The sequence below is a fragment of the Natrix helvetica genome (assembly GCF_964273705.1).
Source record: "Natrix helvetica genome assembly, chromosome: 4".
Classification (NCBI taxonomy): Eukaryota; Metazoa; Chordata; class Lepidosauria; order Squamata; family Natricidae; genus Natrix; species Natrix helvetica.
Genome location: NC_138550.1, coordinates 127,533,026 through 127,556,438, shown reverse-complemented (window position 1 = coordinate 127,556,438; position 23,413 = coordinate 127,533,026). Strand labels below are relative to the sequence as shown.

At 43.2% G+C, this 23,413-nt stretch overlaps 1 protein-coding gene across 1 annotated transcript in view; it reads left to right on the top strand.

The window, feature by feature from the left end:
* The window catches only part of ST18 (ST18 C2H2C-type zinc finger transcription factor), a 243,741-nt gene that overhangs the window by 215,927 nt on the left and 4,401 nt on the right, over positions 1–23,413 (top strand). The window contains exons 13-20 of the mRNA XM_081950317.1: positions 2,668–2,780; positions 11,413–11,475; positions 11,822–11,890; positions 14,469–14,531; positions 14,613–14,693; positions 15,321–15,542; positions 16,157–16,245; positions 17,361–17,464. Coding sequence (XP_081806443.1) covers positions 2,668–2,780; positions 11,413–11,475; positions 11,822–11,890; positions 14,469–14,531; positions 14,613–14,693; positions 15,321–15,542; positions 16,157–16,245; positions 17,361–17,464 — 804 coding nt within the window. The remainder of the gene's footprint in view (positions 1–2,667; positions 2,781–11,412; positions 11,476–11,821; positions 11,891–14,468; positions 14,532–14,612; positions 14,694–15,320; positions 15,543–16,156; positions 16,246–17,360; positions 17,465–23,413) is intronic.

Genomic DNA, 23,413 nt, shown 5'->3' with positions numbered 1-23,413 from the left:
ATCAGCCAATGTGATTGTTTGGTCTTTTATTTTACATTTTGTCTCTCATAGTTGAGGTCTACCTATGATGCCAATTACAGGCCTCTCTCATCTTTTTAAGTGGGAGAACTTGCACAATTAGTGGTTGACTAAATACTTTTTTGCCCCACTGTAGCCTCTCTTTATCTTCATGGCCAAGATGAATATGTCTGACTTAGACAGTTCTGAAGTCTAAACAATCAAATGCAAAGAGTATACATTAAATGATTCTCCATCATCGTGGAAATAAATATCACTGGTCAGGTGCCGTTGAGTTTCTTTATAAGTAGCCTTACAAGATGGGAAAATGTGCTTATCAAATTTGTGGCTGACACCAGGCTTGGAGGCAGGCTAATATGATATGATGTTATATGTTATAAGATGGGACATATCTGTTCTTGACTCAGACTGGAAGCTGGTCAAAGACAAAAGAATGTAAATTAAAACTAAGGGTGAATATTAGGAAGAATTTCCCAATGATAAGAACTGTCAAGGACTAAGCAGAAGTTGAGCTAAATTGCTTAAGGCCACATTAATTCTATGACCCTATGAGTCTTTCTGATAATATTTATCTTCAAGGATGAATCTTGAGTAATATTTTCTGCAGCTGGAACAGCTGAGAAGAATTGTGAACTGAAACTAAATGTTTTCATAAAGTACTCAAATAAAGATGCAGACTCCAATATGGGTCAATCACTGGGACCAGAGGTTTAATTTTCAGAGTTTTGGGTCTCAGTTTTTGGAACCCATCCTTGGGGAATCTGGAGGATGGCCTCCAGCACGAGTCCAAAAGTCCACGAGACATTCATCAAATAGAGATGTTTATACTGTCATTTATAATATAAAGAAAAGTAAAAATATGGTAGCATACATGGGTCATGCATGAACCAAACAAAATTCTCCAAATGGGCTTGGGAATGCAGGAAGGAAGAGATAAAATTTTTATCTTTTTATCTGAATAATTTTGTGTCTGATTCATGTCTAAAATGTATTAGATCCAAATAATATTGACTATAAATGAAAAAAATCAGGTCAAAAACAGCATACTATAAAGGTACTATATTAGATGCAGCAAGTTATTCTTACTATGTCTAGTTTAATATATATACATACATATACACACATATAGAACTGATTGTCAACTTGAAGGTCATTTCTAGAAGGGTTTTTTTTCCCTAAGAAAGAAATAGCCTATCTGTCCAAATGCCCTCCTCAAAAATAGATAAACAAATAATAAAATTCTGAATTGGAAAAAGCTGATATTCTTTTTAAAAGGAATTAAAAAACTGAGAAATAACTGCAGCTTTTAGTTTAGTTCAACTGTCAGTTTTCCAAAGATTTCAGGGCTTAAAATGTTAAAAGTGCCAGATGCTATTATCTGTTATTTGTGTTGTCATTATGTTCTGGTCTTTGCAAAAAAATCAATATAAATGTCCATCTGTACATTAATGGAATTTCATTTGATTTTCCCCCTCCTCCTGAATGGGTAGGAATATGGAGGCTGGCAAGGATCCTAAGAACTATGTAACTCAGCTTCTCAAATAATGCTCACACATACAGACAGCCTAGCAGATCACTTAGAAACAGAATAGGGAGAGGTTAATTAAACAAACAAACAAACAACTCGTACTTGTGGAAGACTTTTTGTTTACTTCATACTAGCTTTCTGGACCTTGCCACTGTGTCTAATATACCTTTGTATTCAATAATGAGGTGTGCCTCTAGTTTTCTGCTTTTGAAGACAGATTGTACAAGCATACAGAAAAGGTCACATTAATAAACTTTTTTTCCAATAGCTGTCTCTTATATTTGAGTAGATACAACAAACTCTGAGTACAGACTTTGATCTAAGATGACAGATGATATAAGGTGATCATGACATTATTATTTGGTATTGAACTACTGCAGCATGGTGAACATGCTGATTACTTTTTCTGTCCAGGCGGTATGGTTAGATTCATATCAGAGGTGGGTTGCTGCCGGTTCGGCCCAGATTGGGTGAACTGGTAGTAGCGGCGGTGGGAGGCTCCACCCACCCAGAGGCTTCTGTGCATGCGCAGAATCATTGCACGCAAGTGGAAGTGCACCCGAACTGGGGGTAAACAAATTGACAACCCACCCCAGATTCATGTGACTTATTAAGCCATAGTTTGAGAAACAAATCATTGTGGCATGCAACATACAACAGAAATTGAATGGCCCTGGCTGCAATCATATATCTTGTTAAACCAAACTCAAATAAACCACAACATGGTTTACCACAAACCAAGAATCAGCTTATAAAATCAGGCATTCCTTTATTTTGACTAACTTCTGTTTGGAGAAGCATAACAATAGGTTTATAATTGTGAATAACTTGCACAATTTCCCTGAGACCTAACAAACGATCTGTTTCAATGAGTACATAATGACTACCAACAAAAAAGTAAAATTTCTATGCATTTTCCCACTAGATTTATAAAGATTTGTGTGAAATAGCACTAAACTAAAAACTGTTTTTTAAAAACAGTTTCTATTTACTCTGAGTTAGCTGAGTGGATTAGGTAACTGAAACTGGGCAGTCCACAGATTTTGGGTGGCATCAGGTTGGGGGGAAATGGATTAAAAGATAGCAGTTCTTCAAAATAACAGTCTCTTCTATTATTTCAGAAAGATCCTGCAGTCTGTCCTGAAAGCCTGGAAGAAAAGAAATCTTCGGACGTCTCGGAACCTAGTCCAAAACTCAAGGTCCATTCAAGAGATCTCAAAAAGGAACTGATCACGTGAGTAGATAGATAGATAGATAGATAGATAGATAGATAGATAGATAGATAGATAGATAGACAGACAGACAGACAGACAGACAGACAGACAGACAGACAGACAGACACCATATTTTTCAGAGTATAAGATTCACCTTTTTCCCTCAAAAAAGAGGGTGAAAATCTGGGTGCGTCTTATACACTGAATACAGCATTTTTTGCCTTCAGAACCCCATCCCCTTCACCAAAATGGCCGTGCATAGCTTTTAGGAGGCTTTCAGAGAGCTCCTAGGGGCTGGGGAGGGCAGAAATGAGCAGAAAACTAGTCATTTTTTGCTCAATTTTGCCTCGCCAGCCCCCAGGAGCACTCTACAAGCCTCATAAAGGCTATCCATGCACTTTTTTGACAAAAAATGAGCCTGTTTTTGCAAAATTGGGCCATTTTTTGCTTGTTTTTGGCTCCCCCCTCCAGGAGCACTCTACAAGCCTCCTAAGAGCTATTCATGCCCTTTAAAAAAAACAGGCCTGTTTTCACGAAAAACGGGCCATTTTTGGGAGGTTTGTAGAGTGCAAAAACTTTTTAAAAAAATTTGCCTCTTCAAACCTTGGTGCGTCTTATACTCCGGTGCATTTTATATTCCGAAAAATGTGGTAAGTATGTACATACATATGTATATACATATACATCAGTTGTGTCTTAGTTTTCCTGTATGAAGAAAATATTAATGGAATGTATTGGACTAAAAAATATTTGTTTCATTCACTGATTCATGAATTCCACTTGTAGAATGTTAATTCCCAGGATCCCTGATGGTTTAACACAATAAACACAGAATATAATTAAACTCTGCATATAATAACTTACATACCTTGTAAACTTTGCATTAGATTTTAAAGCACCCAGTAATAGTTGTTTTGCTTGCTAATGTGCATCCATAATATGCTTGGCTGTGTAATTTAAATGAAATATGTTTCAATACAAGTATGTAAAAGATCTAAAAGTCAGGGCAAGGAACTTTTACCAAATATTTGCTGACAGAATTTGTAATGCAAATGGCTCCATCATGAGGAAATACCAAGAATGACAACAGCAATTATAAAGAGAAATTCTGTCTGAAGCTCAGTTACAATGCAAATATAAATATGGATTACATCTTTTAGAATATTAATGACCTCTTCAGTGATTATATTATACCAAGGCAAATTGTATTCCACAGAATGAATGAGGTTATCAGATGTTATACTGCTACTTAAGAGAAACTACATTGTCTATTTTTGAAATACTATTATGCAGCTACAATGGGGAGATTCACTGGTGGTTTAAGAATATTACCGAAAGTTGTAATCAATTAATTATTAGAAAAAAAAATAGAAAAAATGTTAGAAGGCTCAACTCATTAGTGGATAACTGACTGAATAATTAAATGATTTACTTTATGAGAAAGCAATACATTTTCATCTCTTCAGGTATAGCTTTGCAGCTCCCATCTTCATTTTCCCCTATTAAAAATGCAGATGCATCTCAATGAAAATACTTATAGTATTATAATCCATGTTTATTACACTAAAGCAGTATTTTCCCAAACAATCTAGTCTTTCTCTCCTCTTTTTCTGACCTCAGTTCAACTGCTCTTGTTATACTAATTTGTAATCATTATAATGTCACTAGCTAACATTAAGTAAGGCAGCTATAAGCAGCTAGAAAGGAAGACAATCATGAGAAGGTATTTTATAGAATTAAACTAAGTGCAGCTCCAATTAAAACACTATTAAAATAAACAGTAATATTATCTGATTTCTCAGCAAGTCTATATTTTCACTCACATGTTTTCCCATCATACACACATAGCTTTCTATGTTTGCTTTACTCTTTCCCCATCCCTTTCTTCTATATATGTGGAACTTTTGACTTTTTATAAAAGGTAACACCAGCATCAGCGAAACCACTAGAAAATGTTAGATCTGGGCAACGAGAGACAGACTGCGGACACGAAGTGACTTAACAGCTCTTTATTAGTAATAGTAGTGATCCAGCTTGCTCTGTGGTCGGAGGGTTCCCCTTTTATAGGGATCGGGTACGCCCCTCGACCAATCAGAACGATACCTGTTTCCCGCTGTAGCAGCGGACCAGAGGGGAGACTTGCCACGATATATGCTAATATCTAACACCCCTCCCCTCCTAGACGGAACGTTGCGGTAGGTAACATAGTCTTTTAGGTATGTTGGGGGTTGTCTTACTCGGGAGGAACGTCGTGGTTCTGGTTGGTCAGAAATGGTTTCCGGATCGGATGCTTTTCCCGTTCCACGTTCGGGAGGTTTCGTACCCTCGTTGCTAGGGCGTTCCGGAGTCTGCTCGGTTGCGTTGCCTGGGGGTTGCTCTGCTTCGTGCGTGCTTTCTTGTCCCGAGCTTGGTTCGCAGGTGTCGTAGTTTTCTATGATGAGGCTCTCGCGTGACTGACTTTCTGTAGGCAGGAAAATCTCGTCTTCGTTTTGAAGGTCTGAGTGCGCTAGGCGACCCCGAAGTTGATCGATGTGCCTTTTCCAGTTCCGCCCATCTTCCAGTTCCAGCAGATACGATCGTGGACCCGTGATGCCAATGACCTTTCCCGGCATCCACAATGTTCCCCCTGCATAGTTGTGGGCGTATACTGAATCCCCTATGCTAAAAGACCGAATTTTGCTTGTGGAGTCTGGGGGAGCTGTGGCAGAGTAATTTGGGTGAAGACGGTCCAGGTGAGACCGTAGACGGCGGCCCATGAGTAGTTCAGCGGGGCTCCTACCCGTCGTTGCACTTGGGGTGATATGCTGAATTAAAAGGTAATGATCAATGCGTGTTTGCCAATCACCTGGACCCATCCTAGCAAGGGCCTCTTTTGCGAATCGTACCATTCTCTCCGCCTGTCCATTTGATGCCGGATGGAATGGCGCGACGAGGGCGTGCCGAATTCCCTGACCTGCTAGATATGTCTCAAATTGCATGGCCGTGAACTGGGGCCCGTTATCGGAGACCAGGAGGTCGGGCAGGCCATGGGTGGCGAAAAGTCGCCGTAGAACCTTAATGACTGCCTCTGCCGTGGTTGAAGTCATTAGGACTACATCTAGCCACTTTGAGTATGCATCCACAACTATAAGGAAAGTCTGACCTTGGAATGGCCGTGCGAAATCGATGTGTATTCGCGACCAGGGTGCTTTAGGTTTCTCCCATTCTGTGGTGGGCGCTTCCGGGGGTGCTGGTCTCGATTCCTGGCATGGGTCGCAAGTGGCCACCCACTCCTCTATTTCTTTGTCCATGTTTGGCCACCAAACGTAACTTCTTGCTAACGCCTTCATTCTAACAATCCCCGGATGACCCACATGTAAAGCATCTAATACATTCCTTCGTAAAACATACGGAATAACAACTCGATCCCCCCACAATAAACAACCTTGTAACACTGAGAGTTCGTCCCGTTTTGACCAAAACATTTTGAATTCCGGGCCCACGTTGCCCTTCGGCCACCCCCTCCAAACCCAAGTTTGAACTTGCTTTATTATATTGTCTTTAGAGGAGAACCTTGCAACGTCGTATGAAGAAACGGGTCCAGAGTCCAAACAGTCAATGAGCAATACCGGTACTTCTGGAGTGGGGTCTGGCAGAATGTCAGGTAATGGGCAATGGCTGAGCGCGTCTGCGTGTCCGAGAGTGGAGCCCGGTCGATGAATCAATTTGTATGAGTACGCAGCCAGGAAAACAGTCCACCTGGTCATGCGTGGAGAAAGGGAGACCGGAGTGGGGCGGTTTCCCGCCAAAAGTCCCAACAACGGTTTGTGATCTGTAATTAGTTCAAAATCGCGGCCATAGAGGTATTCGTGGAAACGCTTTACTCCAGCTACAGCAGCCAGCGCCTCCCTGTCCATTTGGCTGTAATTCCTTTCGGCCGATGAAAGAGTTCTGGAGTAGAAGGCGATGGGTGCTTCTTTTCCGTCGGGCATCCTGTGGCTGAGGACTGCTCCAACTCCGAAGGGTGATGCGTCGCAGGTCAATACCAGCGTTAGGGTCTGGCTGTATTGGACAAGCAGTGAGTCAGTGGTGAGCAGGCGCTTTACCCCGGCGAAAGCTGCAGCTTCGGATCGTCCCCATTTCCATGGTGCGTTCCTCTGGAGTAGACGGAGTAGTGGCTCAGCAACGGTCGCCTTCTGCCTCAGAAAAACGCTGTAGAAGTTAAGTAGTCCGAGGAATGCCTGCAACTCAGTCAGATTTCGTGGTGTGGGGGCGTCCTGGATCGCCTTAATTTTCTTTGAAGTGGGGTGTATTCCCTGACCATCGATTCTATAACCCAGGAATTCTACGCTAGGCACGTTAATTTGGCATTTTTCCTTTTTAAGGCGGAGACCCTTTTCTCTGATTCTGGCCAAAACAGTTCTGACTCTTTTATTTAATTGCTCCTCGTTTGCAGCGGACACCAAGATGTTGTCAAAATAGGGGACGACTCCCGGTATCCCTTGCAAAAGTCGTTCCATGACGCTCTGGAACAATCCTGGGGCAATACTCACACCGAATTGTAGCCGGTTGCATTTGAATGCTCCTCTATGCGTCACTATAGTTTGGGCCTCCGCTGTGGCGCTATCCACTGGCAGTTGCTGGTAAGCTTGTGCCATGTCTAACTTAGCAAATACCTTTCCTGGCCCCAACGAGTGCAATAAGTGCTGTACTATAGGCACAGGGTATGCGCTCTGTTGTAGCGCGACATTAATTGTGCATTTATAGTCCGCGCAGATGCAGACTGATCCGTCTGGTTTGACTGGGGTCACGATGGGTGTTTCCCAGCGCGCGTGATCTACCGGCTCAAGGATTCCTTGCTCCACTAACTTATCTATTTCCTTATCTATTTTTGGGCGGAGTGCAAAAGGCACTCGTCTCGGTTTAAGTCGGATTGGCGCCACTTTGGGGTCTAAATTGAATGATATTGGTTTACCCACATACTTACCAAGACCGGGGCTGAACACATCCTCGAACTCCTTAAAAATCTGTTCAGCGCTGCTGTTTCTCACGGCGTTGATTCCGGTGACTTCTAACCCCAGGGCTTCAAACCAATCAAGCCCCAGAAGGTTCTGTAATGGCGCGCTGGCGATGGTCACGGGCAGCTGGGCTTCGATGTCCTTGAAACGGATGTGGAATGTGCCTTGGCCCACGATGGGGACTTGGTTCCCCTGGTAGTCTCGTAGCAGGACGTCTGGAGCGCGTAGTTGGCTCTTTCTGAGGCTAGGGATAGCCTGTTTCATGGATGCCCATGAAATAATCATCAGGGTCGATCCTGTGTCAACTTCTAACTCGCAGGGTGAGCCCTCCAAGAGGACTGTGACTCTCAGCCTTTTTGGCCGCTTAGGGCGGACCTGATGTATTGTGGTGAGATACGTTCGCAACTCCTCTCTCTGGGTCAACTCTATCTCATCGTCTACATCCTGAAAATACTCTCGTTGAGCGTCTTGATAGAACGCTCTTTCAGCTCTTTGTGTGTATTCTCTCTGGGGATACGCTCGCTCAGCTCCTTGTGAGTAATCTCTCTGGGGATACGCTCGTTCAGCTCTTTGGAAATTTTCTCTCTGGGTAAACACTTGTGGATTTCTCTCTGGGCGCCCTTTTTGATTTCGCCAAGCCCCTGGGTTGGGCTTCTGTTGGCGGTACATGGGTGGCTGCCGTGAGGCAGGGACTCCGCTCCGGCACACTCGTGCGATGTGCCCAAGTTTGTTGCAGTGCGAACAAACAACGTTCCTGAACCTACAAGTAGACCTGGGGTGATTCCCTCCGCAGCTTGCGCAGGGCGGCAAACGGAATCCGGGTCTCCCCCCAGGCCTCAAGTGACTGCTCTGCATCAGGTGACTGTCCTCGAACTCGGGATTCTCGAAGTCGGGGCTTGTGTCCTCGTAGTGTACTCTGGTTTGTCTTGGTGCTGGCTGGTTTACGTTGGCCCCTCGTTGTATGGTCACCGATGATTTCTCCGCTGACTCTGACGCTCTTGCTTCGTTTAGCGCTATCTGTAGGGTTAAATTCGGGTTTGCCAACAGCTTCTTTTGTAGCGAAATGTCTCTTAACCCACAGATGAGCTGCGCTACGATGTGCTCGTCCAGATCCCTGAACTCGCAGTGAGTTGTTGCTTTTCGTAGGGCTGCAACATATTGATTTATGGATTCTCCCGCCTTCTGGTTCCTCGTGTTGAATTCCTTGCGGCAGACATGGCGGGAAGGTTTTGGTGCGTAATGAGTTTGCAGAGCCTGTTGCAACGCCGTCCACGATACTGCCTGTATTGGAGTAGGCGCGGTGAGGTCTCTGGCCGTATTGAAGACTTCCTTTCCACAGTAGCCGAGGAAGATGTTTTTCTTCCTTGCGTCGGTGATCCCCGTGTATTCGTTCGCTTCGAGGAAACACTTGAAACGAATCATGAAGGCTTCCCATTCGTCGTTTGCTGGGTCGAAAGGAGCAGGGGGAGCATGCATCGCCATCTTCTCTGTTTGAATTAGCCGCGCTGCGGTGATCTGAGACGGCTGCTGGAATTTCTGCCGAATTCCTGGGCTGGATCAAATCCGGAGATTCTGGAGGTAGCGTTCTTCGTCCTATCTGCCTCTCGATCCCACCTTCGTCGCCAATGTTAGATCTGGGCAACGAGAGACAGACTGCGGACACGAAGTGACTTAACAGCTCTTTATTAGTAATAGTAGTGATCCAGCTTGCTCTGTGGTCGGAGGGTTCCCCTTTTATAGGGATCGGGTACGCCCCTCGACCAATCAGAACGATACCTGTTTCCCGCTGTAGCAGCGGACCAGAGGGGAGACTTGCCACGATATATGCTAATATCTAACAGAAAACTTCATTTATTTTTCTTTTTTTAACTAGCAGTGGAAGCCACTAAATTTTTTTTTCTTTTAAAGGGCTTAGATTAGGCGCTTGCCACAGAGGAAACTTGCCAACTATGTGTTTTTCCATGTGCATTTCCTTTCTGCATTTAATTCATTGCATCTAGTCACATCCTAAGATATTTCGGCTGCTACAACCATTACATGGAAAGCAACAAGATACAGAAAGTTCTAACTCTCGCAGTGAGCCAGATTATTGCAGTTTAGGTAGAGGAGATTTACTGGAAAAGAGAAATAGACAAATAATGGTAATAAAAAGTTAGTCAGGCAGAGGGTAGAAGTAAACCAAGAGATGGAGATGGACTTCTAAAGTTCCAGGTGCCTGAAGCCTGAATGTCACTGTTTCCAGTATAAGGAAAAGAAGTTTAAGTTTTTTTCCAAACCAGTATTTGAACTAAGGTTCAGATCCTGATAAAGAGGAATTAAACCAAGCATATAGAAAGAATCTCTCTCTATATCTCTCCCTCCCTCCCTCCCTCCTCCTCCCTCCCCCCCTTCTCCCTCCCAGAAATATTGGAAATATGAGCTTTGCTTACCCATAAAAACAGTCTTCACTAAAGTCCATTGCAAGGACAGAAAGAAGATAGACAGCTTCCTCATTACTTACACATATCATTATATAAAGCATTTGAAGGAACACTTCAGAAAGCATAGTGACTTGAATGGAATGGCTCTCCTTAAAGCCCAGAGGCAGGAACATCCTCTAGAAGAGTGTTTCTCAACCTTAACAACTTTAAGATGTCTGGACTTCTCCACCTATTTGCTTGAGGAATTCTGAGTGTTGAAGTCAAAACACTACAAAGTTGCTAAGGTTGAGAAACGCGCTTCAAGAAGTTTCCCAAATTATCCATGCATGTCAATGAATATATAGCCACTTCATATTGCGAGTACCAGTGGTGAGATTCAAATTTTTTTTTACTACTGGTTCTGTGGGCATGGCTTTGTGGGCATGGCAGGAGAAGGATACTGCAAAATCCCAATTCCTTTCCTACCCCACTAACCTGCTTTCCAGCTCCATTCTCCTGTTCAGGGCAACAAAAGAAGATCAGCTGGGAGGCTGGGAGGCAGTGGGGGCGGGGCCAGCCTATTTGCCGGTTCTCTGAACTACTCAAAATTTTCGATACCAGTTCTCCAGAAGCTGTCAGAACTGGCTGAATACCACCTCTGGCTGGTACCATGAGTGTTGCTTTTATACAGGTACACAGGCACCTCCCAAAACAACTGTGCCAACCAGTGGTGGGTTCCGGATCCTGTTCCAACCGGTACAGTTGGAATGGGCCTGTCGGCGTCCACATGGACGCATGTAGCGCATGTGCGTACAACACGCACATGCATCTTGCAGCCCAGCGATGCCTCCGCAACGCTCCAGCTGCTCGGCGGAGTGTCACATAGGTGCTGTACACACCGTGCACAGAAGTGCCGAAGACTTTAAAGACAGGTAAGGAGCGTGGGCGGGTGGGTGGGCCCTCTGGAGCACCATACCAGAGTGGTACCTGGTGCTCCAGACAGGCTCCGGTACGCCCATATCGGGGCATACCGCCTGCAACCCACCAATGGTGCCAATCCTACTGGAGGATAGACTACTGCAATACATCAAATCTTTTGCGCAGACCAATGACCATGGAGAGCATCAGAACATGGTTCCTCCATCAGAAGATAGTTATTCCCTCTTATGCTTTTTCTTTTTCTTAAAGAGAACCCATTTGTTTTCTCTCTCTTTCTTAATTAATTTGTGTCTGACGGGTTTACTTTATTTTCTTAGGTGTCCAACTCCAGGATGCGATGGCAGTGGTCACGTGACGGGAAACTATGCATCTCACCGCAGGTAAAAAAAATGAAATGTGAGAGCATTTAACAAACTATAAAGCTACAAGACTGCAATTGGCAGTTGTAATAATAATAACCAAGACCAATATACATTTCTAGGCCCAGTTTAAAATATATTTTAATCTGTAAGAACCTGAATACTTTGGATTTGGTCATTCACAAGATCCCCTTCAACTGCATGTATTTACTGAAACTCATGTTACAAAAAAGTAATAATAATCCTGAAGTCTTGGATTTGGTGGTTAAGCTTTTAATTTATTTCTAAAAAGAAAACAAACAGTAATCTTTTTAATTATTATTTTGTTACAATATCCTTAAAATTGTTTTGCATTTCATTTTCTTAGTGTTTCTGGGTGTCCTTTGGCTGACAAGACGTTAAAATCCTTAATGGCGGCCAATTCTCAAGAACTTAAGTATGTATTTGTTCCAAAGAAAGGGGAAGTATTGACTGATATGTTTCTTTGCAGGGTTTTCCTTCCTCAAAATCCATTATTTAATAAGAGCAGGAAGTAAAGTTATTTGTGCTCTCTTTTTTCAAACATCATAAATCACTTTTACCCGGAATATTTTCTTTTTTTTCAGCTTAATTAAGCCATTCCAATCTCTTGTAATTAAAATTGCATAATGGAAAGTTCAGACGGATGTGTTCGTGGGTGGGAAAGGATCCAGTTAGATAAGTATTGTGGTAAAACCCTTGTCCTCTATCTCCTGAAGGACTACAATGACAACAGTGGTGGTAGTGTTGGAGACTTATTTCCCCCATTTTGCGGATGACTTTCTAATAGTATAAACATTAAAATGATCCAGACCCACCAGTTTGATTGCATGAACAGCTGATCCAAAGGTCCCATAAATTAGATGCTGCTATGAGTGCAATAAAGATAATAATAATAATAATAATAATAATAATAATAATAATAATAATAACAACAACAACAACAACAACAACAACAATAATTCTATTGGGATCATTAAAAATAGTTGAACATTATATTAGGATCAATAATGAGCCACGGTGGTGCAGTGGTAAGAGTGCAGTACTTCTGCTGTTTACCGTCTGCCAGCAATTTGGCAGATTGAATCTCACCAGGTTTAAGATTGACTCAGCCTTCCATCCTTCTGAGGTGGGTAAAATGAGGACCCATATTTTGGGGGCAATATGCTGACTCTAAAACAGCTTAGCGAGGGCTGTAAAGCACTGTGAACTGGTATATGTCTAAGTGCTATTGCTATAATAATAGTTGAATCTTAATGTATTTTTTCTTTAAAACCCAGTGGTAAATCTCATTGACAAATAATAAGAGAATGAAGAGGAAGGGCAAACTTAGCTATTGACATTTGGATGTTTTCTATTCACTTGGTCATCTGCTGCTGGTAGAGTAGCTGTTTTTAGAGTAAGACTTTTGTCCAAGGTCAAGTTTACAGTATATGATGGAAGTGCATAACTATGCCTGTGGAAGAAACAGGAATAACTTCTTCTGGAAATGAATGGCTGGAAATTCTGTTCTAATGGGACACTCCCGTCCTGACGCTAGACAGTGTTGTGAGTCTCAAAGACTGGCTCTTGATTTGATCTATTCAGTCCAGAGAAATATGTTAAAAACTTCAAAGGAGATCTAAGGAGAGAAACATAGCTCTATAAGTTACTTCTCTGTCCTTTGGAAAACCTGACTTCAGAGGCCCAGACAATGTTCCTTTTACAGTTTTCTATAGGGCAGTCAAACCTGAGTTCTTTTACCTGGCATTTCACGTTTGAAGAGTGCTTACTCTGGGCCAGGGTATGCATACCACAACTTTTGGATGGTAGAGTGATGTGCTTTATTTTTTATCAATGCTATAATATGATTGTACTGGAAGTGAAGCTGGAAGCATAAAATTATATATATATTTAAAAAATTGAATACCTGTACTATAGATACAGATGCATGCATATTCTACCTTCAGATTTTTTTAGTCAAAATAACTCATTGTTCAGCTAAGGTATGTGTCAGGAGTTACTTGTGGGCAATATACTAGTACTTTATAGCAACTATTGATGACACCTTATAAATTGCTAACAGAACAATTCATAAGGTAAGTTGCAGCTTGATTAAAAGACAGCATTGAGGCACTGGTCATAGCAGCATAAGAACTAGCATCAAGCACCAAATCCATAGACGAAGGGGTCTACCAACTAGACATGATCCAAGGTGCAGAGAGGCCTCAGATGCAATCAAACCCATAGTGGCAGGGTGTAAGATGCAGATAAGAACAGTGGCACAACCAAGCAACTGGCATTGTGCACAGGAATATCTGCACTGTGTATGGGTTGGAGTGTCCCCAGTTCAGATGGGATATTCAACAGAAAGTCGTAGACAATAACAGGACTAAAATCCTGTGGGATTTTCAGATCTAGATGGACACACAGGTACTGGCCAATTAATCAGACAAGAAGCAGAAGACAGAGCTGGTAATAGATGTAGTGGTGCCAAGAGACAGCAATATCAGGAAGAGGGAATATGAGAAGCTGGAGAAGTATCAGGCCAGAAGTGAAAACTGGAGAGAATGTCAAAAGTAAAGGCCGAATGGTCCCTGTGGTGATAGGAGCATTTCAGGGCTGCCAAACTTGAACCATTGTTCCATCAGATTTCAGGAGAAAGATCAAAGTTTTCTCTCCAGATGCATACAGTTCTAGGAACAGCTAAAATACTATGCAGAACCTTCACACTCCCGGGCCTCTGACAGAATACCCAAGATTGAGAAACACACGTACCACTCATAGGGATGAGAAGGATTTTTAAAATATACATATAAAAGTTTTTTTTCACAGAGTAAAAATGATACTTAAAATGTTAAAGATAAAACATAAGATATTTATGCATTTTCTAGATTTTCACTATGACGTAGGAAAATTGCAGTGTACGAAAGTAAAATTGAAACTTTTGCTAAAGTTCTCAATATGGTAGGATTCATTTAAATATTTCTTCTTTTTGTCTGTATTTTGTTTGATAGATGCCCCACTCCTGGATGTGATGGCTCTGGTCATGTGACGGGAAATTATGCCTCTCACAGAAGGTAGGGACCCTTTAGTTATTCGAAAGTAAAAGATTAGGAAGTCAGGAAGAGAAATAAACTGCTTTGCATACTTTTCTTTAGTTTGTCTGGCTGCCCCCGGGCCAGGAAAAGTGGTCTGAAAGTGACTCCTACAAAGGAAGAGAAAGAAGATCCTGAACTTAAGTAAGTAGGCTTCCAAAGGTTCGTGGTAAATCACAAAACACACCCCAGTTGATCTCACTAACATATGCATGCATCTATAACAACAAATAGAAATAAAGTTGCAAAAACTAGTTTTATGGTTTCAGTGAAAGCCACTATTCCTGATATTGCAAAACAAGAAACAAAAAAAAAGTGTAATGCAGGAACGTTTCTAAGCTTTTCCCTGAATATAATCTCAGCATTTTTTTTTCCTACCCTGAGTTCATGATTGGCAATTATCCATGCAGTTACAGACACTGATAAATGTAATAACTGTCAAGGCTCTGTGATGAAATATCATTGGATATTTTAAATCTTTTAAAGTGGCTTTGGAAGACTAACCTTCACTTGTTCACTAAATGCAATGAGTAATTTAACACAAAGTTAAGTTCACAGAAAATGCCAAGATATAATGTGGGTTAACACAAGGCACTCACTCCAAAGCAACCCACATTATAGCTCTGGTGACTTATGTCATTTATGAGATCAAATATGCTAAGAGCTTTCCATTAAAAATCCTGGCCGTGCAAATTATTTTGCTAATTTGAATTTATTTTCCCTCTAAAGAGAGATCTTTAGACAAATATCAGTTTTGCTGTGTTCCTACAGATGTCCAGTGCTCGGCTGTGATGGCCAAGGTCATGTATCAGGTAAATACACTTCCCATCGCACAGCTTCAGGTTGTCCCATGGCTACCAAGAGACAGAAGGAAAGTCCTCTCAATGGATCTTCACTACCCTGGAAGCTGAACAAGCAAGAACTGCCACACTGCCCTTTGCCAGGCTGCAATGGGCTGGGTCACGTTAATAATGTTTTTGTCACCCACAGAAGGTATCCCTTTGTTTTTATTCCCTTTTCTCCCCTTCTCTTAGCAAACATCTGTAAATCAATGGAGTTTTGTTTATTTGACAATTCTATTTTTCATGCATTTTAAATAGCCCATCTTTCAGGGATGACCGGGGCTCGAACCTTTAATGATTACTTATGCATACTATATAACAATAAATTATTCCTAGAATCAAATCACTGAACTAATATTTTATAGACCAAAGGTCTATAAAGAATTGGCATCATAAGCTGTGCATAATTTGTTCTGTTGATCTTCTAATGTGACTTCAAGGTCATAGATTTCCTAGCATGCATGTAGCTGGCATGGCTGTTAGTAAAACAGTAGTGTAAAAATATCAGATTTGGTACTTTGAAGCAAGTGCTATCAAGGTACAGCCATAATAGAACTGAACAATGATTTGAAAGAGAAGACAATTGTAGGCATGTCACCGGAAATCATACACAACAAATGCTATTGTATTAACATTATTATAAGGGTGGATCATAATGGACAGCACAGTAAAACGGATTTATACTGACAAGATGTTGGAAGCTGAGTTGTGGCAATCAAAATATGTTTCAACTTTCATATAGGTCCCCTTTCCTACTCTTTTTAGCTTGTCTGGATGTCCCCTGAATGCACAAGCCTTAAAAAAAGGCAAAATATCTGAAGAACTGATGACTGTTAAATTGAAAGCAAATGGAGGTAAGGAGATTAGATTGCATAAATATAGTATCAACCCATTCATTTACTGACAATTATAAGAACTGTTGTGGCGCAATACAATAGTATTATTGCGAAAGGTTTGACTATGTATTATTTCCTCTCAGTATCTATGTGATACACGTTGCTCTCTGTCTTCCATCAATAGATATTGAATATAAGTAGCATATAGTCATTTTGATTAGCCACCATGAATTCCCTTTTCAAAGTTATTGAAGTTTGTGATTATGCATATACATAGATGTACTTGCATCCGGGTGGGATTCTACCAGTTTGCTCGAGTCGGTAGCTTCAACTATCAGCTGGGAACGAACCAATTTGCTCCAACTTTCAGCTGGGCCCATCCCTGCGCTATACTCACCTATATTCCCTTTTCTGAAGCCCAGCTGATAGGCGTGGCAGAGTGGATTGCCATGCCTCAGCTGTTTTCCTCCCCAGCAGTAATGCAAAAGGTGATTCCGCTGTAAAATGTGCATTTGCGCAGAGCGCACATCAGGCATGTGTGCGAGAGAAGCAAGCGTGCACCCGCGAAATATGCCCTCAGTGAACCAGTTGTTAAACCAGTAGGATCCCACTCCTGAATTGCATTAATTATAAATTTATATTTACCACTTTATCACTTTATTGATATGCAAGGGAAGATCAGCAGTCCCTACTCCTATATAATACAACACATTATCGCTTAATGTTTGGACCTGCTTCATATAGGTGAAATTGATCTATAAACATAGCTGACATTGATACATAGATTACATACCAAAACTGTGTTCCCATTAGATATAACACTTCCTGAACAATAGGCATCTAAATCAGTAGTAAAGCAGGAAGATGAGGAAAACATTGAGAAATGTAGTAGACGTGCATGAACCTTTTGAAGCCCTTCATGACTTCCTAGTCCTTGATATGTCACAACGGAGAGTTTTATATTGATTCTGATAAGCGTAGAATGAAATTGCTAATATCTAGTTTTGATTCCAGTTAAGTGGGTGGGTATCTAACCAATGTAAGCCTCAATTTCACAGTGTTTCTAAAGACAGATGTCGATATTTTCACGAAGAAATTTTAATGCTTGATTTGAACTAGTAAATCTTATGCAGGTTTAGAGAATGAACATGAAATCAGGCATTTGGATGAAGAAATTAAAGAGCTAAATGAATCCAACCTTAAAATTGAAGCTGACATGATGAAACTCCAGACACAGGTAAGAACGTAACCATTTCACTGATATAGCAATAATACATATTTCCCCCAGCCATCCCTTTTAGTGCTTGAAAGGATCTGGTCTCCTACTCTTCAGAAAGTTAGCTTGTTTTTTGGGGGGGTAGGTGGGTGGGAGGGAAATGAAGGCTATTGCTAAGGAAGAATACTGGTGACCAGGTCAGTACAGGCATTCTGTGTGTGCAGCTCATTCTCAGAAGAACAGGAAAAGGGGGCAATAGTGACAGATGGTAACAGCATGAACAACACATGAACACTTCCCTGTGTGCTATTTGCCAGTTGGCACATGCTCTGCCTCTTCCTGGTTGGACCACACTAAGGCCTTGGCTGCCACCGAGCACTACCAGCTGAGTTTTAAAATGCTGACTATCCTGACACGGCAAGTGGTTCATATCGCTTGAGGCTGAGTCTAGGAATGTTTGTTTGCCAGATCTATTGGAAAGAAAGGAAGAAGAAAAGTAAAATATTTTAAAGTGATGTGCTATGAAAAAGCATGTAGAGAGAAGGAAAGAACTGGAAGAAGGAATTAAAAGAGCTTAAATACGTTCCTCACTATGGGTGGTGAGTCAGACACTTAGATTATAGTATAGATCAGAGGTGTCAAACTCAAACTCAGATCTGGCCCATAGGGTGCTTAGATCTGGCCCATGGGGCTGCCCTGGAAACAGTGAAGGACTGGCCCACAATGCCTGTGCCAGTGAAAACAGAGCTCAGTAGGACCACACATGGTCCTTGCAAGCTCCATTTTCACTGGTAGAAAGTTGCAGAAGGTCATTGCACCCGGAAACAGAGCTTGCGAGGGGTGCACTCAGCCCTCCCGAGCTCTGTTGTTGCTGGCAGAGGGTTGCAGGAAGCCATCACAATCGAAAATGAAGCTTGGGAGCCCATTTTTGTTGGCAGAGCACTTGAGCCACCACAGGCGCCCCCAACACAAGTGATGTTGACCTGGCCATGCCCCTGTTTCCCCCCCCCCCCCGAGATCAAACACAACCCTGATGCGGCCCTCAATGAAATTGAGTTTGACACCCCTGGTATAGATTATCTCAAACAGTCATCCCTGCGGGGGTGATGTTCTGAAACATATAGTGGCATGACAACCCATGACAACTGTTGGTTTGTGCCAAATTATCATTGTCCAATGCTTCGGAGGCCACATATGAGACCTGGTTTATACTTTGGAGCAATTGAGGCATAATCTGGTGGTGGTAGATATAAGAGCTACTCCATTGTCATTGACATATCACTTTTCAGTGACCATGGAATTGATTGGCTTTACTGATCTATGCAAGAAGATAAATCTAATTACATCAGCCCATCCCAGCATAGAAGAGATTCTACTAGCTGCCAAATGGCATTTGGAGAGTTACCAGCAGTCTCCAGGGTGGTTCTGTTAGGATTCCAGTTGTCTTCTGAAGTATATATTGCAGTGACGTGCTGTGAGATTTATGGCTGGTGAGGCAGCAATTTTTTAATACTTGTGGATTTCATCTCCCAGAATTCCAGCCATGTTTACCACAAAGGGCAAAACTCTCTTCCACGGCCTCATTTCATATCCAAAGCTTCCCCGTTTCTTCTCCATTCTTTTGCTTTCCGCAAAAACAGGGACGCGCTTTGGGAAGGCGGGAGTCCGGAGGAGCCCACCGGCGCCCGCACTGCCCGCTCTGGAAGCCGAACTGCCGGCCAGAATACCCCAGGTCAGCTGCTTCCTGGGCCAGCGGTGCGTGCCAGACTGGGCAACGGGAGCTGTGCGGGAGTGCCGTGCTCGGCGGAAGGGTTCCCGGGGCTCTGAGTGTCCACTTGCCGTCACCCGCCTTTCGCTCCACAAAGAGCCAAGCAGCACCAGCCCGGCTCCCCCGACCGCGCCCTCAGCACCTGAGCCCTCCGGTCGGGGTCAACCAAGGCCGGTCCAGCTCGGGGGAGGCCAGCCACCCCTTGAAGAGTCTGGCCCGGTCTCCCTGCTGCCCTCCACCCTGGGATTTGGCCACAGCACCACCCGCCAGAGCTGTGCGGCATCTGAGGCGTGCTTCTCGGGCGAGGGCAGCGCAGGTGGGATGCGGATGGAGCAGAGGAAGCCTCTCGCCACCCACTTCCCCTGCCCAAAAGAACAAAGGGAACCTCTGCCGCCGCCCAGGCAACCTGGCCGGCCTCTCTCGAGGCGGGTCTCCGGCTCTGAGCCTGGGAGTCCCTGGAGGAGCTGGCGGGGGCTGCAAGCACCGCTGGCTGGACAGGAGCCAGAGGTGATGCCCCTCCGGCCGGGTAAGGCGGGCTGCCCTCCTTGCCTCTCCTACCCCCTTCCTTCTCTCAATCAAACACACACACACACACACACAAAGCTTCTCAGAAGAAGCCCCGCCCAAACGAGTGCCCTCTACTAGGAGGCAGGAAAACTGGATGCCTCCCCTATGTCAAGAATTGTTAGGCTTTTGACCCTTGCTTAACTTAAGGGTTAAAGGCATAAAAATTCCTAACGTAGGAGCGGCTTGCAGTTTTCCTGCCTCATAGTAGAGGGCGTTTTTTAGAGGCTTTTTTAAACAGTTAAGCAGTCATCCATGGTGAGGCAGGCTGAGGCAGCAACTAGCTCAATCTGACCTCAACTCTCGCCTTTTTCCCTTTACATTTTTTTTTCTTTTCATGATGACAGTGGTGAGGCTGTGCCTCCCCTGACTGCACGTCCCTGATAGATTGTAGGAAGGATTATCTGCAGTCTTTTCAGTCACAATCCAGGTGTAGTCAGAGGATAGAAATTAGAATGGTCATTATTGATGATGGTTGAGATTTAGATATCTGAGAACACGATCAGCTTAGTCCTTCTGTATCTTTCAGCAGTCTTGAATATTGTTACACCTGGATCATCTGTAAAGCTTAGAAGTCATGTGTTCAATTTGTGCTGGTTTGTTCATTTCCTAAGTGGATGGTTTGAGATGGGTTAGGGCAAAGGATAGTGTGAACCCTTCAACAGGATGCCACAGAGATCAACTTTCTTTCCTATCTTATTTAACATTTACATAAAGCTTCTGGAAGAGGTTAACTACCAGTTTGGGATTGGTATCACGAATATGTAGTGGAATATAAATCCAGGGTCTGGAGACTGTAGCAGTGGCTTCTGAAACTAACTGATTCCAGAATAAAACCAACTTTAGGCTGTGAAAGGAGTTGGATTCCCTAGAAAAAGCTGATGAGCAATATCAGCATCCTGTACTCTCATCTCCTAGTAGAACAGAAGTTAGAAGCTATGACCAGTAAGCCCTTTGCCCAGCTATGAACTGGGGTGTCAATTGTGGCCAATCTTAGAGCAGAAGATTAGAGCAGAAGACTCTGGCTAGTGTCATATCCTCATCAGGTTAGGATGCAACTGGACCAGGGGTGTCAAACTCAATTTCATTGAGGGCTGCATCAGTGTTGTGTTTGACCTCGGGAGGCGGGGTGGGGTGGCCAGTTATACATCACTCGTGTCAGGGGGGCCTGTGGTGGCCCAAGAGCTCTTCCAGCAAAAGTGGGCTGTTTCCAGGGTGGCCCTGTGGGTCAGATCTAAACACCCCACAGGTTGGATCTGGCTCCCAGGCCTTGAGTTTGATATCCCTGAACTAAACAGTCTGTGACCTGTTGCATCATTCTTTCAGAGAATGATCCTTATTCCTTATCAGATTCCTCAATACCTTCAACACTAGCAGAGCTTCTTATGTACTGGAAAAGTTCTTTAAAAATTCAGAGAGGGAGATGTCCAGATATGCCTTGAAAGTAGCCCATGTTGAACTGCACAGCACAGTCAAACATCAGAGGTTGCAAGAAATGTTTTGTGTCATTTTGTTTGATGTCATAAAACGCTTTATGATTTAAAAAATTGCATGTCATAAAATGTTTTATAAAATTTGCCAAATTTCAATTCCACAGGATGTTTGACCCATTCCGTAAGTTAACCTATTAGAGGCGAAAAAGTTCTGCTCCGTGGTAAACCATTTTGCTCAATGAAAGGTTACAGGCATGAGAATTTAAATACGGTATTTTTCGGAGTATAAGACGCACCGGCGTATAAGACGTACTAAGGTTTTGAAGAGGCAAATTAAAAACAAAAGTTTTTGCACTCTGCAGACCTCCTAAAAATGGCCTGTTTTTCACAAAAATGGGCCCATTTTTTTTTTCAAAAAAGGGCATGAATAGCCTTTAGGTGGTTTGTAGAGTGCTCCTGGGGGCTGGGGGGGGCAAAATTGAGCAAAAAAAAGAGCCAATTTTTCACTCATTTCTGCCCTCCCTAATAATAATAAATAATAATAAATTGAATTTATTAGCCGCTCCCTTTCCAGACAGGACTCGGGGCGGCGTACAGTAGAGCATAAAAACATAAAACATATGTACAGACACATAAACATACACATATACAAAGACATACATGCACGGAGGAGGTAACAAATTACATCACATTTAGACAATTAAAAATCACCATTAAAATATCCCATTTACAATAACACAATTTAAAAATTTAAAAATTTAAAACGACTGTCAGGAGGAATAAGGAAAAAATTTACGGTTGAGCCAGGCCAGATAATTGAAAGAGGTGGGTCTTCAGCTGTACACGGAAGGAGCGGAGATCGGAAATAATCCTGATGTCACGGGGGAGGTCATTCCACAGGGCTGGGCCCATCACAGAGAAGGCTCTGCTCCTGGGTGTCGCCCCCCGACACTGTTTAGCGGACGGCACCCGAAGGAGTCCCTCTCTGTGTGAGCGGATTGGTCGTAGGGATGTATGGGGCAGGATGCGATCCTGCATGTAACTAGGTCCTGTGCCATGAAGCGCTTTAAAGATCATAATCAAAACCTTGAAACGCACTCGGTAGACCACAGGAAGCCAGTGCAGCTCGCGCAGGAGAGGTGTTACAGGGGAGTATCTAGTCCTCCCCATAATCACCCGCGCGGCCGCGTTCTGGACCAACTGCAGTCTCCGAGTGCATCTCAAGGGAAGCCCCATGTAGAGAGCATTGCAGTAGTCCAGGCGAGACGTCACTAGCGCATGGATGACTGTGCGTAGGGCATCCCGGTCCAATAAGGGGCGCAATTGGCGCATCAGGCGAACCTGATGGAACGCCCCCCTTGCCACGGCTGTTACATGGTCATCCATGGACAGCCGGGCATCCAGGAGGACGCCCAAATTGCGCACCTGTTCCATGGGGGCCAGTTGCACGCCCCCAATGGCCAGAGATGGAAGCCACTGGTTGAACCGGGAGGCCGGAAGCCACAGCCACTCCGTCTTGCAAGGGTTGAGTTTTAGTCGGTTGCCATCCACCCCTAGGATCACCCTGCAAGGCTCCTAAAGGCTATGCACGATCATTTTAGTGAAGGGGGCAGGGTTTCGGGAGGCAGAAAAATGCTGTATTCAGTGTATAAGACGCATCCAGAGTTTCAGCCTCTTTTTTGAGGGAAAAGGGTGAGTCTTGTACTCTGAAAAATACGGTAGCATATAGATATGTAATGAGCAATCCACAACCATCAGGAAATTGCCATCAATGCACAATGCAGCATGCTGTCATTATAAGACTAATAGCATAGGTTTATTTCTGGGTTAAAGACAAATGTTGTTTGTAACCTTTAAAATTCTATCTGGCTTGTGCCTGATTATCTACAGACCACTAATTCTAAATGGAATCTGCTTGCTGAGCCCCCCCTTACCAGTGAAATATGGTGAGAAATTGGCAGGAGCTCTTCTCTTATGGAATCCCCTCTTTTCTTCCAGACCTCAGGACAGTTATCAGATGTTTCCATTGAAACAAATAGTTAAAACCTTCACAAGGAGTGACTAAATCTCTAGCTTTGGAATGCTAACTATATACTACATCTTACCTAAATATAGATTTGCTTGTAATGCATAACGTGCAGTCCTATAATTGCACTCATAAATCTGGCCTGTAGCAGCATGCAAACAGTGGTGAGAATTGCAAAG